The sequence below is a fragment of the Hylaeus anthracinus genome, unplaced genomic scaffold, assembly GCF_026225885.1.
Source record: "Hylaeus anthracinus isolate JK02 unplaced genomic scaffold, UHH_iyHylAnth1.0_haploid 12001, whole genome shotgun sequence".
Taxonomy (NCBI): domain Eukaryota; kingdom Metazoa; phylum Arthropoda; class Insecta; order Hymenoptera; family Colletidae; genus Hylaeus; species Hylaeus anthracinus.
The window spans coordinates 14,540,623-14,555,904 of NW_026534348.1; the positions used below are offsets into that span (position 1 = coordinate 14,540,623).

General features: G+C 36.6%; 2 protein-coding genes across 5 annotated transcripts; both read left to right on the forward strand.

Moving 5' to 3' along the window:
- The first annotated feature begins 212 nt into the window (after window positions 1-212).
- Window positions 213-3,107, forward strand: LOC128890577 (U4/U6 small nuclear ribonucleoprotein Prp3). The gene is made up of 5 exons (XM_054149215.1): window positions 213-675; window positions 919-1,130; window positions 1,197-1,983; window positions 2,070-2,427; window positions 2,535-3,107. The coding sequence occupies exons 1-5, from the start codon at window positions 528-530 to the stop codon at window positions 2,932-2,934; spliced, it is 1,905 nt and encodes a 634-aa protein (XP_054005190.1). The 5' UTR covers window positions 213-527; the 3' UTR covers window positions 2,935-3,107.
- A 710-nt stretch (window positions 3,108-3,817) lies between these two features.
- Window positions 3,818-14,571, forward strand: LOC128890575 (chorion peroxidase-like). Of its 4 annotated transcripts, none has more exons than XM_054149210.1 (8): window positions 3,818-4,654; window positions 6,338-7,109; window positions 8,377-8,804; window positions 11,851-12,098; window positions 12,671-12,920; window positions 13,208-13,326; window positions 13,644-13,803; window positions 13,899-14,571. In XM_054149210.1, the coding sequence occupies exons 1-8, from the start codon at window positions 4,599-4,601 to the stop codon at window positions 13,975-13,977; spliced, it is 2,112 nt and encodes a 703-aa protein (XP_054005185.1). In that variant the 5' UTR covers window positions 3,818-4,598; the 3' UTR covers window positions 13,978-14,571. The 4 variants fall into 4 exon arrangements, with proteins under 4 accessions (XP_054005185.1, XP_054005187.1, XP_054005188.1 ...); XM_054149212.1 differs by having other exon boundaries at window positions 6,506-7,109; XM_054149213.1 differs by having other exon boundaries at window positions 3,819-4,654; window positions 6,766-7,109.
- The last annotated feature ends 711 nt before the right edge of the window (window positions 14,572-15,282 follow it).

The following is a 15,282-nucleotide window of genomic DNA, read 5'->3' on the forward strand; positions in this document are numbered from 1 at the left end:
AAAAAAAAAACGATTATTAGTTAGGCGATAAGTTATCCTGATTACGAAATGCATAATCATTCACCTGTTCTCTGTAGATGGCGCCAGTTTACCCTCTGGCGAAATTAAGGGTAATTTCCACTAGCTTTATGCAACTGGACTAGTAAAATTCATACCGACTAGAAAGTTGGTACTACTGTTTGAAGTCTCGAAACATCTAGTGAATTACAGAATTACTGAACGTAGTTGGAACGATTGAAATAACAATTACGGTGTTGCAATGTGATGTCGATGGTATCGGAATATATTTGCCGATACTTGATTTAGAAAGAAGCATTGAACCGTAAAGAAATATCATGACAATCCTTACTGAAATTCCTAGACGTTCGGTATTTTTTGACATATAAAACAATCGTACCTAAATGAAGTGTGATTGAAATGCGAACTTAACCTTATAGTTTGTATAGGTTATGTTGTAAAGTAGACAATTTCTCGTTAAGTTGACGGTGTTTTGAATAAATTTACTCCATACAGCAAATCCCTCAAAAATGGCTTATTTAACGAGAAAAGAAATAGATGAAATGAAACCACAAATTGAAAAAGCAGTTCAAAAATTTCTCGGTTTTGGGGAACCTGCTATCGTTACCACGGCTGTCAATTGTATTACTTCTGGCTATGATAAACGTAAAACTGCAGGTTAGTAATAGTTTACAGTATTATTGTTTGATTAATTACGATTTTCGTAAAGAATAATTTATAACGATGTCTAAAAGTGTTATAATGTACAAGGTACTTGTATATTATAATAAAGACATAGCATGTAACTATATTGGTCTGTTTCTTTTTACAAGAGAAATACACTACTAATATTTTGATATGATCAATTGTAAATCATTAGAATCTATACCCCAATAATAGTTAATATATTCATTTGCATAGATAAATTATCTGCATTATTGGAAGATAAAAAAGCTTCAAAACTAACTGAAAAAATATTTGCAATATATGATGATGCTAAAGCAGCACAGAAAAGTAAGAAACGAAGTCACATGGAAGATAAAGATAAAGACAAAGATGCGAAGAAACCGAGATTTAGAGATGATGAAGTGAAAAATGAAAAAACAACAGAAGCACAATTATCTGCAGATAAGGTATTCAATTTGTAATAATATGTTACCATCATTTTGCTAGTTTCCATACTAATTATTTCTTTATAGATACGACAAATGATGGCTAATGCCCAAAGAGAAATCGAAGAAAGAAAAAGAGCACTGAAAGCCATAAAACAAGATGAATCATCACCGATAAAGCCATTACACAAATCACAAGATTCATTACCTACGGTGGGGAGTATGTACAATCAAGGTTTATTAAGTAAAACAGATTCGGACAAAGCTCGAAAAATTGCTGCTCTACAAGCCCAAATCAGAAGTAAACTAAGCTCAGGGTTACTTGGTAATGTCAGTGTACCCGACAAACCGACTCCATTAATTTTGGATGAATCAGGGAGAACCGTAGATATAACAGGCAAAGAAGTACAACTTACTCAAGTAGTGCCAACATTGAAAGCCAATATTCGGGCAAAAAAACGGGAAGAGTTCAAAGCGCAGTTGCAAGAATCCAAAGGCCCGGAAGAAATTCAAGACACACACTTTTTTGATACTAGGATAGGTGTGAAACCAGCTATACGTGGTAAACGCACATTGAAATTCCATGAACCAGGAAAGTTTCAGCAACTAGCAGAGAGAATTCGTATGAAAGCTCAGTTAGAAAAACTGCAGAATGAAATTAGTCAAATTGCTAGAAAAACCGGTATAAGTTCTGCAACTAAATTGGCGCTCATAGCACCAAAAACTGAAGCTCTCAGCGAAGATGTGCCTAATGTAGAATGGTGGGACTCGGTTATTTTGGCAGGAGGCTATCCGAACGAAGATGAACTTACCATGATTAAAAACTCCACTATTACCAATCTTGTAGAACATCCCACACAAATGCGACCTCCAAGTGAGTATTCTTTAATAATTAGTCTAAATACGCTATACTTTCATATATAAGAAAGCAATACAAATCAAGTCTATTTATTATTTCAGCTGATCCATTAAAACCAATATATATGCCCGTATTTTTAACGAAAAAGGAACGTAAAAAGTTACGAAGACAAAACCGGCGAGAAGCATGGAAAGAAGAGCAAGAAAAAATTCGATTAGGCCTCGAACCGCCGCCGGAACCGAAATTGAGAATTTCAAATCTCATGCGAGTATTAGGTACAGAAGCCGTCCAAGATCCTACGAAAATAGAAGCTCACGTTCGACAACAAATGGCTAAAAGATTAAAAGCACACGAAGATGCTAATGCGGCTCGACGTCTTACGGCTGATCAAAGGCGAGAGAAAAAGGCAAGAAAACTTAAGGAGGATACTACACTCGGTGTACACGTATCCGTTTACAGGTAAATTATAATATATTAACAAATAAATACTAGAGATAACTTCCTATTATTCGAGATTTTAGGTTACCTATACAAAAAGGTATTAATAATTAATATTTCCTTTGCAGAATACGCGATCTGCTAAATAATTCTTCAAAGAAGTTTAAAGTGGAAACAAATGCGAAACAGCTTTACCTTACAGGCTGTGTTATGCTCTTCCGAGACTGCAACGTTGTCGTAGTAGAAGGTGGCGCAAAACAATTAAGTAAATATAAACGATTGATGATGAATCGCATCAAGTGGGAGGAAGATATTATAAAAGATAACGATGGGAACGATGTACCGAACAAATGCGTTCCTGTATGGGAAGGCACTAGTAAACAACGTCATTTTGGAGAAATCAAATTCAAAGTTTGCCCAATCGAAAAAATGGCTCGGGAGCACTTTAAAAAGCACCAAGTTGAGCATTACTGGGATTTAGCTTATAGCGGAGCTGTTCTTGATAACACAGACGATATTCGCTCCTAGAACCGGATTCTATAATTTAAGCAATAAATATATATGCGCGCTAATGCGAACGCGGATATAGATAATTTTAATACAATTCAAACAATTATTATGAAAACAAAGGACAGTGAAAGATCTAAAATGTAAACAATGGCGCGTAGAGCGAAAATAAAAGTGCTCAAGGCCTCTCATGACATAGTTTTTTTTTTTTAAGTAGTTATAGAAACCCTAACCCAATTCACGAAGTTGAGATTTTAAAGTAAGTGTAATTATTGTCGCACGGACTGAGTTTCGTCAAATTATTTCACGTTCTATACTAGTTTTTTTAACCAGTCTCCCCACGCGCGACATGAATACTCATACGACACGTAATACCTTTTAGCGGATCCTTGCTGCAGGATTGTAGGTGTAAAAGTGCGCGTGACCACGCGCACAAGTTTGTGAATGTAGAATATTCTTAAATACAAAAATTGTGTCAGCCGCGTAGCCGTGATTACATCTAAGGATCGCTTATGTGTAAACGAATAGGAGACAGGACGGGGAAACCCCGGCGCCTCGCGGAGCTGCCACGCGCGGTCAAGAAGCCCGTGCTTGTGGTATGTAACTTTCTTGAAGCTTAGAATTCTATTCTGTTTGAATAGAATATTTAGAAATTGGAAGAAAACTTTGACCTTGTATTTCAAGGTTATAACGGTGTTTCACCGCGACGCGATCCCAATAGTAACACGTCGCGCTTATAATGCAGCGTGATGCTGTGCACCGAAAACCTTTTCGAAGGATCACCCAATCTCTTACGGGAATGACTGACTATGATCAGTCAGTTGATAGGCAAGTGAATAACTATTTGAGACCCGTGATATTCTTCCTATATCCCGATTCTCGATGCGTTGTATCTAAGAGGTGACAGTATTCTATGAGGTGTACCAGTATTCTTAATCCTAATCCCATTAGCATTCCTAGGGTCACCTTGGATACTCCCTCCAAGAGAGCTTGAAGAAGTATCCACTCCAATGTGAGAAACTTCTGAGTGTCCATCGGGCTATTCCTAATTCTGTAGGCGGTTCCTGATTTTCGTCTCCTTTTTTAACCCCTTACCCTCCTTTCAACTCCTCTCCCCACATCGTAAACCCAGCGTGTTAAGGATTTCGTTACAATCCTTCACAAACGAACTTCGCGGACGGGTTTTTTTTTTTTAAACAAATGTCCACCGATCCAGATACGTAGGTTCATCCCTCAAATTGATAACCATTCGTTTTATTTACACCCTGTACATACGAAAGTGCGAATAGACTTTGGAGCCTTGAAACTGCACGTCCAACCGCGACTGTAACACAGAGTCTATGAAAGGTGAACCTTGGTCTCGTTCGTAATACCAATCCGACTACGGCAACCATGCACTTTTACCGTGTCTTTAACTAACAATGTTACCCAGTCGATGCACCGTGTGTTGTTGACACCCTATATTACAGTGATCCTTAGGGGGCCCCACTCTTTGAACCAACCGGACGGGCTCAGGATTTACTTTCGTTCGAGAATCAGTCTCAGTTCACGTTTGCCGCTTCATGTTCACGCACATGCACTGTCCGACCACTGCGATCACCCGACGAGGCAAATGAATTCTAACGATCATTAACGTAGGTGTGGTCATTATCGTACAGAAAGACACGGTTAGAGGTTTTGGAGAAATGTCGATGTGCGCGGAACGAAGACCGATCAATGATTTATTCGCTTTCCTGTCGCGGTGAGTGTTTCCGCTTTCATTCTGCGAGATAACCGATGCTGCAACCTTTTCAGTGTACAGTCGTGTGAGGTCTTACGATTCTTGTAGTGATTGTGCACGAGAATTTTCGAGATTTTTTTTTAATAAATTCACATCCCCGTTTCTACTACTCTGACAAATGATTTGCAAATATCATGTTCTCATCATCAGTGAATATTATCGTTCGCAAATACTATTAAACAAATGAAACAATTATCAGACTCAACACAACACATCGAAGACAGTAATTAGATTCGAATAGAAGATGAAAAACATTGAGAGAACTTTATTTTTCACAAAACTTTTAGTTTCTTTATTTTATTTATTTTAAGCTTTTGATTTCTTTCTTCAAGTTCATAAAATCCATGACTTAAAAATATTTGTATACGAAATGACTATATTTCCATAATTTTTTTTTTTTTTTTTTTTTTTTTAATGTACGATTGGAGTCGAACAAAAATTTGTATTTCAAGTCTTGTGATCTAATGAAGAGAGATGGAATCATGTCTTCGCGTACTGGTTCCCATCAATTTACACAAGCGCTAATCATGGGAGCAGAGACGATTGCGTAAGATAATCACAAAAGAACCAGGAAGGATCCTAAATGTCAAGCAAGCGAGTTCTTCGATCTCCTCGTAAGGTCGCATGAATTTGTTCCGTGAGACTACCACACTGGCAGGAACACGTACCGGTTTTGGCTACCTTCAAAATTATTATGATTACATTCTTACCTTGAACTTAACAGCATTGCATAGCAAACGAGAATTCTTCATTATGTAAGCATTTTTGTTGATTGTTAAATACCTTATATTTCATACAGTATAGAAGTGGAAAAGTGTTGCAAGTAACCCCATTTGACAATAACCTGCTCTTTTTGTTTATTTCTGATTTAATGGGATCAGGAGATCAAGGAACAACGATTTAACAGAAACGAGGTAAAATGTCATCTTCTAGATAAGCTTGCAATTCTCTCGATAGATGTTGAACCAAGTCACGCAATACCTTCAGCATTGGTAAAGCCATTTCGTGCTAATGAGAAAGCCAATTTACAGAGAAATCATGCGAATCTTTTCGTACCCATGGTCCTATCGCACGAAAAGGTAACTAGCTCTTCCGTGTGCTCAGTTTCATTTGCAATGCGGATGTAGAAACGAAAATTCGTAACCCGAGTCCGCCCAACCCCACGATTGTACTTTTTAATGGTTGATCCTATCTCATTATTGTCAAGTCGAATAATAAGACAAGCATTGAATTTACATAACAATTATTAAGTAACGTCAAGGTGTACCGCTCTGTGTGATAGAAATTGCAGACGATTTCTCACGAGTTCATTGCTAGAAGATGCAACATCTCCATAGCAAATTCAACTCTTTGTACATTCGCATCGCTGTTAATGCTCAAGGTTTTTACATTGACGCAAGGTTTATAGATTTTTCTCGTAGAGATGTCATAGAGAGAAGTTTCATGAAGAGAACGTGACTTTGGTCATATCGATGGGGCGCACAGTTTTCTCAGAGAGTTGTCAAACAAGTTGATAAATGCGTTTTAAGTGCAGTATCTTTCAGTCCAGATGTGTAAATTTATCCTATAGAGCCGCGACGAATGTTCTCTTTACACCCTGTACGAACAAGTTTATAATTCCTAGCCTTAGATTCCGATTCGCAGATTCCTCGTCTTGTTCGTGCTCGTTGAGAGTACAACATTGCCGTCGAACATGTTACTGGATCTGAATAGGCGTACAAATGTTTCGATGGAGAAGTACCATCAAGCCGAACAAGCAATCCTGAACTCGCATACACATTTAACCCGTGGTTCCCCGTCGTGGTTCCTCAGTGCATCCCACGCGATGACCGAGGACGCGCAAAATCTTACGAGGAAAGCCTTGCGAATGGAAACAATGGCTGTGATGTTGGTGGAAGCGTTGAACATGTCGTCGAAAGAGGCGTCTTCCGTATTGCCATCTGTGGCTGCCATTAACTGTCCCGAGTCGTCCAGCTTTTTGCAAGTAATGGCCAGCTGCAGAGGGCTCGATTCCCGCTACAGAACTCACACGGGGAAGTGCAATAACGGTTTGCATCCGACTTGGGGCGCAGCTTTGGAGGCTTACGTGAGATTCCTGCCACCTGAATACGTAGACGGGGTCTCTATGCCACGCACGGATTTACCTAGCGCCAGAGAAGTCTCTTCGAAAGTGCATTCCGGTGGATTGGATCTTAAACATCCGTATTTGATGGCACTCACCGCGCTGTTTGGCCAATTTCTGATTCATGATCTCGCGCATACACCTAAGATGGAACTACCTGACGGAGCGAAATTGAAATGTTGCGACGTGGATTATGAACACTTCCATCCAGAATGCTTTCCGATCCGTGCCGATAACACTATAGGCTGCATGGAATATTCAAGATCAGCGCCCCACCCAGGAAACTCACTACAGGTAACGGAACTGCACGTGTTATCTAGATTATTCGTAAGAATGGAATTGTAGCGAGAACAAGTTAATCGTTGCAAGATTTTTATTTTATAAATGTCCTGACTGAGTTCCTCGAGTCACCTCACATTCATCATAATTATTTTTGGGAAACGATTGGGGAACGACTTGCAAGTACAAATATTGTATGCATTACGGTAGTTTCGTACTTTTAGATACAAAATAATATTCATAAAAGAGAGACCAAGACTCGCAAACCAATCGAATCTCTTCTGATCTAAAAACGTAACGTTTTTCCAGCTTTCTTTAGATCTTATACAAGGGGTGATCGAAACTATTACAAATTTTTATTTCAAATTAATCCTTTCATACACATGAACTGTACACTGATAAATTTAGAGTAGTTTCCTGCTGATATTATATTCCATCACTTCTGACGATGTCTTTAGATTTCTTTCAGTGAAAGACTGTCGAACTTGGCTATCAGGTTAGTTTTTAATTGTGTCGACATCATCGTATATTCACTCTCTTAGCTTGATTTAAGTTCTGAGGTATAGGAAACCATCCACAGGATGTAAGGTCGGTGTAATACGTATGCCAGAGTACTATAGGAATCTTTTTCTCAGAAAGAAACTCCTCAATGGAAGGTCCAGTGAAATAACCAGGTATCTCCATTTTTTGATGAAAATAAGTTAAGTGCGTAGAGACACTTCATTCATACCGTTGTAAATCATGTACAAGGATCAGACACCTCGTTCCCACGGTAAACGATATGCGCCACAATCGAGGAGATACTCGATAAGGTGTACCGTGCAGGGACTGAGGCATTTCCAGTAACATATGATGACTTTGGCTAAAGACACGTTGCTAAAATTATGTGGTAACGTGTCCAATTGAGAAAAATGGATAAAAAGCGCGAAGCCAAGATCGTCAGTCACAATTGCTTAGCACAAATCCAGAGAAGGGTTAACTTCGTCGGCAATCTCTCACATGATTAAATGGCAATCAGCAAGGATTTTTTCACGAACTTGATCATGCGTCTCTCTATTACGGGCTATTAAAGGTCGATCTGGGAATGGATCATCGTCAAAGAATTCTCGGTGTACTATAAATCTCGTACCAATTGTTCACACACTCTCTGGCTACGGCAGTCAACGCTTAACGCATTTTTTTAGCACTTGGGAAGCTTTTGCATTAGCTTTTCCATTTTTCCAACGCAGAATATTTACGACGGTATTCAATCAACAGTATGTAATGTAGTGTTCTGACTTAGGGATGCAAATTGGGTCCTCGGCAGCAGATCAACCAGGCATCGTCGTACTTAGACCTTTCCCCGGTTTATGGGAGTTCCGAAGACATAGCGAAAGCTCTGCGATCCGGCAAGGGCGGTTTGCTTAATACGCAGAGGAAGAACTTGCCCATGCCTTCGCCGAAGTACGAAAGTTGCAGAAGCGCGAACAAAGCTTTCCCGTGTTTTCTTAGCGGGGACTCGCGAGTAAACGAGAACCCCGGTCTCACTCTAATGCACGTACTTTTTCTACGGGAGCATAACCGAGTCGCTGCCGAGCTGGGACAACTGAATCCTCACTGGGACGACGAGAGACTCTACCAGGAAGCAAGAAGAATCGTTATCGCGGAAATGGAGCATATAACTTATAACGAGTTTCTGCCCGTTGTTCTCGGCGAAACAAGTCTCGACAAGTACGTGTACTCTCTTTCATGTCATAATTAATTTAACGGATTAGCAAGTTGTATTTCATTCGAGAAACACCCTGTAATTTTGATTCAACTTATTCTTCCCGATAATTGACACTAGGTTTAAGGAGCATGGTCATTTTGATCCAATTCAAATTTCACGAGATTTTCCAGAAATTGTTTATATTTCTTCTCAACCATCTCTACAGTCTCGAATTCGAACAGATGTTCTTTTGTAGAAAATATGAAGCTTTTATGATTTCAAATATATAACAAAATAAACATGCACGTGAAATACACGTACGCAAGATGTTTCTAAAATAGATACAGTGGATGTAGAAATTATTCGTACACCGATCAATTTCTCAAAAAACTTTTGTGTGAAATTGTAGTTTCTTAACTTTTTTTTTATAATCAATGATATTTTATATATTCTTGGAAGTCTCTACGATAGATATAGTCCAAACAACATTTACTAGTCAATATAATTTGCGAAATAAACAAAAAAATGTGAAAAGTGAGTAAAAGTATAAAAGCAATAAGTATTTGTACGATTCTTATGACGAACCATTTACAGTAGAGTTTATAACGTAAACACATTAGTTTATTGCTCCGTACGAATTAGAAAACATCAAATTTCCAGTAAAGTACTTTTAAAAATGGCTCTAATAGAGGAATGAAAAAAGATCCCATTTCGAATAACTAATAATTTAGTTAATTTAATGCTTAGAAGAGTTACAATAATTATAAAATCAAAAGGAAAGCCTACGAAGGAAGTATTATATGCTTATAAATTAATGTAAATTTTTTTTTTTTTAATGAAATTTTCAAAATTAAACAGTTGTTCGAATACTTGTTGCTTCAATATTTCTATCGATTAATTGTTTTTTTCTTGTTAATTTCGCAACTTACATAAATAGCTATTTCTTTTTGTAATCTATCTATTCTAGAGATTTCCGAGATTATGTAGAATGTCATTGTTTATAAAAAATAAGTTAATAAATTACAATTGTACATAGTTTTTTTAGAAATTGATCGGTGTACGAATGCTTTCTACACTCACTGTATCTAAACTTTACAAGCATATTCTATTCGTCAGGAAAAGGCGAGTGTCATGTGAACATGCGTCCGGAAACGTTTCCTTTCTGGGTTGTAACTACTTGTTTACGACAGAGTTTCGAAGAATACTTTATTAAAAGAATTGCTAGAAATGATTTCATTTTAATGCAGAATAGTGAAGCATGTTAAAATTTGTATTTTCACTTGCGAATGACTCATGCCTTAACATCAAAGATGGGCAAACTCATATTCGAGTAATAGATGACGAATAAACTGTGACTTAACGGCCACAGGCTCCCATTTAGGTCAAATGTGGCCATTACGAGCATTTCCTATAAAGGTGAGCAGGCACGTGTTACTGCGGTACAAAAATGGTAATAACTTGGGAACATGGACGAATAGGACACTTGTCTCTATGAACCTTTTTTTCCATTCTTTTGTGTGTACGGTACGTCGCTAAAATGCGTCCCACGTTTTGTGAAACATCCTGTATACAGTGATTTCAATACCAAGCCAAGTATTTGATTGCGAATACTGTTTCTCCTTAGTCCAATTTCGAAGAAACCGATAACAGTAACACTAAAATTGTCAGGCTGGCGTAAGCAAAAAGTGTTGTTAGTAAACATTTCCAGGACACGAAATTCTGTGATGAAGTCAGACAAATCAGTACATCACTTAGAAGTCTTCCGTGCATTGCGACTAAAACAAACATTACGCAAAGAAACGCTATAGAACTTTCCCACATACATAATATTACCCACTCCTTTTCTTCTTATGAGGGAAATTAATGACCCTCCGAACATCTACAGGGTGATTCGAAAACACTCGGAGGCGGAAACTTCAAGTCGATCGATCCAGTAGTTTTTCTGAAATCGTGTCAGCCAGCTTTGAAAACACGGTTTTGAGAGAAACGCGTTTAAAGTTTCTAGTAGTTTTCTAGAAGGAAGGAACCGCTGTACCACTCGGAAACAGATCTAGGAATACTCCGAGTTCTACGACTTCGCCAATTTCACGAATTTTCACTTGAAGTTTTGTACAATCGTTCTTTAAGAGGGTATCCTGAATTAAGAGGTCTAAGAAAAGCGGTTTCTCGTGAATTTTTTTAGGATGGCAGAAAATAATTAATTCTATCCAACTTTTTATCCTATTTTCATACATATTTGAGTAGTCAGTAGATTGTGATGCACATTTGTAGAGTACTTCACAATTAAAACCTCCTATCGACGGGAAAGATGCAGGTCGTAATTTTGGTTTGACACAAAAAGACCAAAAGAAATTCTCATTTTCATACATTTTTCTTCTATGCGGACTAAAAAAATTCATACAAAAAAAATGTTACACAACTTTTTTATCAAGTTAAAGTGATTTTTTTCACCCAAAGAGCTCGGTCTTTTTTTCAAACTTGCAATAATTTCACATTTCACCATTTTTGCGAGTTTTTCTTAGTTCACATAGAAGAAAAATGTATGAAAATGAAAATTTCTTTTGGTTATTTTTGTGTCAAACCAAAATTACGACCTGCATCTTTCCCGCCGATAGGAGGTTTTAATTGTGAAGTGCTCTACAAATGTGCATCACAATCGACTCAATTTGAATATTTCTTGTTGAAAAAATTTGTACAGACTACTCAAATATGTATGAAAATACGATAAAAAGTTCGATAGAATCAATTATTCTTTTCCATCCTAAAAAAATTCACGAGAAACCGCTTTTTTTAGACCTCCGAATTCGGGATAGCCCCTTAAGGCGTGCACTATAAGATTCTGTCAATAAGAAAAGAAATGTATTTTTTTAAATCATCTTGTTCACAAATTTGTAAGAATATTTCTTTGCTTAGTTAGTATTTGGATGACAGTACTGAAACTCCTTTCTTTAAATATAATGTTGAGAACGCCATAATTAATTGGTCACGTTGAGAAACGATGTTGAGAAACAATAAGTGGTGCTCTCTGTTTACGTATTGTAATTATTCGACCCAATGGTGTATTTAAAGGTATCAGTTACGCTTAGCGCACCGAGGTTACTTCCGAGGCTACGACACCAGAACAGATGCGACACTTTCAAACGCTGTTGCATCCGCTGGGCTCTTCTTCATTGCCGCGTTGACCCCAAAAACCCTCGACCTAGTTGACTCACGATCGGCGTTAAAGTCTGGAGAAAGGTCCTTACTATCGGCGTTCTACGCTCCACAGGAGTTTTACGAAGCTGGTGCTATTGATCGTCTGATCTCAGGTGCTACAGGTCAGTTGAAATTACTCGTAAATACATTTTCGACGAAACACATCCTCAGATGCGAATGCGTTTCGTAAGATCTAATGGATTGCGAGGCACGCGATGGCCGACAATTACCATGCTGCCATACCAGACACGATTAATTCCGTAGGCGTTCGTTTCATAAGATTAATTACAATTTCATTGAATATAAATTACAGATTACAAATTCCCGGAGATTTTATGCTAACACGCTATTAGGATTCACAAAAGAACCTAAGTGTCTTTTTAGCTGATATTAAAACTCCATCTATATTTTAAGTGTGAATAGTCTTATATCAAATAAAATCATTACCTCGTCATTTAGAACAAGTTTGAAAAATTAAAGATTGTAACTAGAAACTGATCATTTTTGCCCGTCAGCTAACCGTTATAATGTTTGAATAAATAACATAAGTTGAACGAAGTGTAGCTTAACAAAAGCACAAACAGAATTGGGATTAAATTTTTGTCGAATATTATTACGATCCACTGGATACGTTGTCCCATGAGAACTTGGTTTTAATGACGATCTAGGATGCAAGATTTAATTTCCGTGACAGCGGGACATTCTAGGAAGCCTTTACCGCCAGGATTGAATGAAATCCTTTTGGAACGATACTTCCACGATGGAAAAAGCAACGACATTGCTGTGGATTATGCCGCACAAGTCATACAACAAGGAAGGGATCACGGTTTGTCCCCATACATCAGATGGCGAACATTCTGCGATTTGCCAGACATTAGTAGTTTCGATGATCTTAGAGGATCCATGGCCAAAGATACCATAGAAAGACTTCGAGCAGTTTATAAGTAAGGGAAAATTTATGAAAATACGTAGTATGTAATCATGGATCATCGTACGAGCCGGAAAACGTACTTAGAGTAAATTGACAATAGCAATGCTTTAGGCAATAAACACTACGCAACAAAATTATTCATAAAAATGATTCCATTTTTCAAATACTCATAATTCCGTCAATTTTTATTGTATCGGAACACTTTTTTTTTATTTTTTGGGTAATTATTTGTACTTCAGGAAAAAATTAACGCGAAATGGATACGGGTCGACAATTTATACTTGAAATTATCATCTTCAGGAATGTGGAAGACATAGATCTAGTAACAGGAGCACTTTCAGAAGCACCTGTGTCGGATTCTGTTCTTGGACCAACATTTCTTTGTTTATTAGGACGTACTTTTCGAAATCTTCGTTTGGGTAAGCAAATATAATTATAAGAATTACTATTATAAGAACCTAGTTGACGTTTAAATAACATTACCAGAAGATAGAAAGCTAAATAAAACATTACTGACCATATTGATCGCACGCTAATAAGAATAGGAGAACATGTAAACATGCAGTTTAACGTCCGAGGGAATACTTTTTCGTTGCGTCTCAGATAAACTCCCACTTCCACTATGTTTGTAGTAATTAAAATATAAAATTATATTAAGAAAATTTCAAAATTGTCGAAGATTAGTTACTGACAATTCAATCGCATTCGGTGATACGATAATAAATATATTACACAGGGGACAGATATTGGTACGAAAATGCAAATAGTCCAGGTTCATTTCCCTTGAGTCAATTAGAAGAAATAAGAAAAGTTACGATGGCGCAAATCTTGTGTTACAATGGTGACAGACTGAACTTGATGCAACCTAGAGCGTTTCTTCTGAAAGATCGATTCTTGTAAGTTCGTCATTTAAATCAATTAAATCAAATAAAATAATAATTTTCTTACTGCTTGACAGCTGGGAGAAATAAACATATGTTTGAATTTTCAGGAATGATGTAACAAATTGCTCCATACACATGATTGGGTCGCCTAATTTTTCATCTTGGAAGGATAAGAATGTTTCGTAACTGATATATGTTTTATGCAGGATATACACTTAACTGCATAACAATGTATACTTAACTGTACATAACAAATGTTATTTTTTACTGTTATCAATTGAAGACATAAGAGTTTATGTTAAAAGATATTGTTCCTTACAGTAGAGAAATTACCAGTAGAGAAATTACAATAACCACTGCACTATTTGTAATATGTATACAACAATGTAAAATGTGTGTGCTTGTCTTCTTCATAAAACGTAATACATTTTTTTTATATATATTTGCATCGGTCTGTATAAATGTTAAATTACAATGCTTATTTATTAATGAATAAGTTAGTTACATTAAGTGGTAAATTACCAGTGCGTAGTATTAAATGCAATTTACGGATTGTTAATTTAATATTAAATTATGTAGAACCGTATAATATTTTTTACAGAAGTTATATATAAGATCGATTATCCTGATAAAAAAATGTTAGAATTCATATTTGCTTCTCAAAAATCCATTGTTCTATATGTGCTGATTGGACATCTTCTACACAAACAATATGTATGTTTTCGTATCTACTCTTCTATGTAACATTTTTGTATGTTTATAGTGCCTGTAATAATAACTTTTTTAAATTATAAAGAAATTTTCGGAGACCATTTTTAAATCATTCTACCAATCTATGGCTGGACTAATAAGTTATCTGATTATCTGAAAAGCAATGAACCACTTCAGATTTTGCTTTCTCTAAAAACAATCAATTTCTTAAGAAAAACTATTCGAAATTGTAGAAAAAAAGCCACGTATTTCGTTCTCAGAATCAGCCTGAGCCCGTTACTTTATACGTTCCACGTTGATTCTATAATGACCTTTGAACTCTCAAGATTTAATGTTTTCTTCGACAAAAGATAACGCTCAGTCAGTAACAGAACCTGAACTCGCGAGTAGTAAGGCGTGCGTTCATTCTTGTATACTTGTTGGCTACTTAACGCAAAAAACATACATAACACTATTATGTTTATTGGTTTCAACATTTCAATAATGTGGATTTAATCGCTTTCAGGAATACAATTTTTAAATAAATTAAAACTTCTACGTGGTTTTCTATATTGAGCTTATGTTTCCTCATCTACTCGTGAAAAATTGAAAATGATTATATAAAATTGTTAGGAAACAAGTTTAACCCATCGATTAATATCATTAATACATCTACGGCAAATATAATAAAAATAAAATTCTATTGAAATATTATTATTTTACTATAACAAGCTTTCCACGTTAAGCCATGTTTCTCATAATACAACGAATAAATAATTTTATAACCATTACTAATGTTAA